Source organism: Trypanosoma cruzi (assembly GCF_000209065.1).
Source record: "Trypanosoma cruzi strain CL Brener chromosome Unknown tcruzi_1047053463279, whole genome shotgun sequence".
Lineage (NCBI taxonomy): Eukaryota > Euglenozoa > Kinetoplastea > Trypanosomatida > Trypanosomatidae > Trypanosoma > Trypanosoma cruzi.
In genome coordinates, this window is record NW_918689.1 from 1,709 (window position 1) to 5,377 (window position 3,669).

At 51.3% G+C, this 3,669-nt stretch overlaps 1 protein-coding gene across 1 annotated transcript, besides 5 other annotated features; it reads right to left on the reverse strand.

The window, feature by feature from the left end:
• Nucleotides 1-133: part of a sequence feature (areas merged during assembly that could not be assigned to a particular haplotype. This can correspond to areas where the two haplotypes were merged or to regions with more than two copies in the genome that were merged during assembly.) that runs on past the window's edge.
• Nucleotides 134-3,669: a sequence feature (areas merged during assembly that could not be assigned to a particular haplotype. This can correspond to areas where the two haplotypes were merged or to regions with more than two copies in the genome that were merged during assembly.).
• Nucleotides 428-456: a sequence feature (AT_rich).
• Nucleotides 487-537: a microsatellite.
• Nucleotides 564-618: a sequence feature (A-rich).
• Tc00.1047053463279.20 (trans-sialidase, putative) lies at nt 1,385-3,625 on the reverse strand (the record flags this gene model as incomplete). The annotated part of the gene is made up of 1 exon (XM_799080.1): nt 1,385-3,625. The coding sequence occupies one exon, from the start codon at nt 3,623-3,625 to the stop codon at nt 1,385-1,387; it is 2,241 nt and encodes a 746-aa protein (XP_804173.1).

Here is a 3,669-nt window from a genome sequence, read left to right on the forward strand (position 1 = left end):
CCCACACCCACAGCAGCAGACACAAAACAAAAAAGAAGTCTTCCACTCCGTGCCACGTCCTCGTGAGTGATGGTGCGGCGTTTAAAAGCAATGCCGCCACACGCAGCGCAACCTTCCCACAGGGGATGAGAGCCGCGGCGCACTCCCACTGTCTCTTCCTTCCCTTCATGCCCTCGGAGTGATGAAGCAGCTGCCACACGCAGCCGCCAGCACACGTTAAAAAAGAAGCATCAAAATCAAATTAAATGTGCATCTTGTGCGTGCATGTGGTTGTGTGTGCCTGCAGACACACGAGGCAAAAAAGTAAAAACAGGAGCAGAGCATGTGAGGGGACGCACAAACAAAAACTGTACAGCAGAGGTGCATGGCAGAAATAACAAGACTGCTCAAGATCATAACTGCACCGCAGACAAGGCAGCGACAATTCATAAAAAATTATTAAAATTTAAAAAAATTCATCTTCACCTTTCCACCCCTCACACTTTGAAAAAAAGAAAAAAAAATGAAAAAAAAAAAAAAGAAAAAAAAAAGAAGAAATTTCGTCCTCTATTACGGCTACACACAAAAAATGAAAAAAGAATTAAAAAAAGGAAAAAAAAAACCACACAAATAAGAAAAGCACCTAACTACCATGTTGCTCCAGAAATTGTCTGCACATTTTGTCCGAAAATAAAATTAAAAGATATTTAAGTGTCTTTCAACCGCCTGACCCTCCGTGTGTCCGCACATCGTTTGTATTTCACGGGGTCATCTGCGTGTTGCTGCTCCCCTCAGCCCTTTCAGCGGCGCGTGAGTGCGGCCCGCAGAGCACAGTCACTCGTGTGTGTGGGGACTGAGAGAAGCACGCAGACATGACTGCCGTCTTGTCACTTCATCGGGAGAGTGAGCGCAGCAAAAGAAAAAGAAAAGAAAAACACGGCGGCAGGGTGTGGCTGTGTGTGTGGCGCTGCGGGTGTCTGCCAGCCCTGGCCGCAAGAAAAAAAAACAAGAGGGAAGAAATGTGTGCGCCGCCCCACAGGCCCTCGTCGCACGCCCACACGTCACGGCTCCCTCAGCGCGCCGTTCGTCGCGGCCCCTCCTCATGCGTGCAGCAGGCGAGGCGCACAGGGCCGTCGTCGTGAGCGTGTCGGTGGGTGTGCGAGTGGAGCAGTTGGGCGGGAAACACACGGCACCCCTCGCAGGAAGAGTGCAGCAACAAACAATTAAAGAGAGAAGAGTAGAAAAGAAAAAAACGTCCATGGTGGTTGCCCTAAATCATCAAGCAAAAGAAAAGAAAAGTAATTAAAAAAAAATTTATTCTCCACGAAGTAAAATTTATTCCTAGCGGTGTGTGTGTGTCCTGCAGGGAACGGCACAAATGCTCCACACTGAGGCCGCACACTCCTCACGCAGTCGCAAACCCCCACAGCCCCAGCAGAAGCAGCAGCGGCAGCAGTCCGCTCCCAGCAGATGTCAAGCCCACCACAGCCGCATGTTCTCTGGCGGCAGCTCCCTCCAGAGCTGCCCACCCCGCCAGTGCTTCCCCTGGGCCATTCAAAGTGTGAGCCTTGTCCTTGATTGCAGCCATCTCAGTGGAATTCAGTGGGCGGTTGTACAGAAAGACGTTCTTCACCGTCACCTTAGTTTTCCGGCCGGCATCCTCACCGCACGTGCCAAAGCAAAAGCGTAAAAGCTCAAGTGGCGCCTCACCCGTTAACGGCACTTCTTCCTCCCCCAGCGACTCACCATCAATGTACACAGAGGCCTTGTTGCCTTGCAGCATGAGTGCCACCTGGTATCCCTTCTTCGGCTCCCAAGTGCCACTTTTTGTTATCTTGCCTTTGAACATCGTCTCCCACTTGTTATCCGCGGTATACAAGATTCCCATGGTATGATTGGAATTAGTGTCCCCCAGCATCGCGGTCAGTAGAGGTGTGTTCCCACTCGGAGTCTCTTCGATGGTCGCCGAAGCCACAAGTGTGAAGTTGTGGCTCAAGGATACATGACGCACATTACCATCCGGAGTGTTCACAGGCCACATTACCCTGGAGTCAGGCTCCGTCAACTGAAACCCATATCTGACCTTCTTTGCATTAGGCGTCACCGTCGCATTCAGGCAAAGGTACTCGTCGTTCCACGTGTCATCACTGGCCGCATTGGACAAAACTGCCACCAGACCCGCCGTGGGTATGGTCAATTTGGAGAAGAAGGCGTCCTTTTGCGCCCAGCTCTTCAGGACAGAATTGATCGTACTCACTTCGTCCGTCAGGCGAGAAAGCGACAAGGCACTGTCTTCACCATTGTCCCTCTGTTGTAAAAGATGCAAATTGCCATCCGAGTACAGCAGGGCGCTGGCGAACTCCTCCTCCACAGAAGTGTCCATGCCAACCGGTCCAAAATAAAACGAACGGTTGTTGTCCGTCACCCAAAGGTAGAGCGCTCTTTCCCTTTTCTCCCCCGAGAAGTCCCCTCTCTGTGTGTACAGCATGACCTTCCTGCCCTCAATGGTTGCGGTGATAAGGGCTTCCACACGCAAGCTCAGATCCCAAAAGTATAATCGTGAGTTGACCCACACGCCTGGAAGCGTCCCGATGGCCTCCGTCCACGTTGTCCCCATGTCCCGCGACTCGTACACCCTCTGGCTGCTCTTGCAATTAACAATCATGAGAAGTGATCCATCCCATTCGGTGATGCGGGGGTCAGTGCAGTTCGCAGGGGAAATGCCCTTCGAGAGCGACCAGGTACTGCCGTTGTCCTTCGAGTAAATAATCATGGAGCAATAGCCACCATTTCCGCTCTTCGCCATCACAGGAAACACGAGCGTGCCATCCTCCATCAGAACACCTGAGCCACCAGCGGCAAGAAACCTTGTCAAGTTACCTTTGTGAGCAGCTATAGCACTCTCGTTTAACAGAGACCTGATTTGGCCCCATTTGATACTTTCAGTCGGATTGCTGCTCGTAGGCTCCCTCAGATCACCCACAACCAGTTCAAGTTGTGTTTTGAATCCGCTATATGTCCGATTTCCAATTTGTTTGTGCTCATAAAAGCTTCCCGCAAGAAGAAACACCTTATTGCCCTTCGTGGTGGTTGTGGGGTTGTAAAAAAAATTCACACGATTATCCGCTCCATCCGTTGTACTAAGCACGGTGTTTGCCTTCCATGTACTTCCATTCACCTTGCCAACAAGAGTAGACCAATCCCACGAAGAGTCGATGTACCCCGCAACAACATCAGAAGAAGTTTTCTCATTTTGTCTACCAGCATTAACGGTATACACGCGACCTTCGGCAAAAGCAGCAATTACTCCACCAGCACTGACGAGAGAGGGTGAAACAAATGAATCCCTCATAGTCTCTTGAGACGTTCCACCTTTCGGTACAACCTGCGTCGTCTGCGGCACAAATAGATCGACTCCCTGCGGCAATTGCGCATTCCCCGAATTACTCGTCACGGCGTTCGAAGCCCCAGCGCTGCAGTACATCATAACGACGAGGAGCAGCACCGCGGAAGTAAACACATGCCGGGACATGTTGGGCCTCTGCGGCTCACTCTCTCCTCCTTCCATCCTCCTTCCGCTGGATCCGGTCACGCGGCGAAGGTTGTGTGTGCGGGGTGCCTTCACTGCAGCAACACGTGAGAGCATATCAATATGTGTGTGTGTGGGCGGTGTGTGTACTGTTGTTAAAA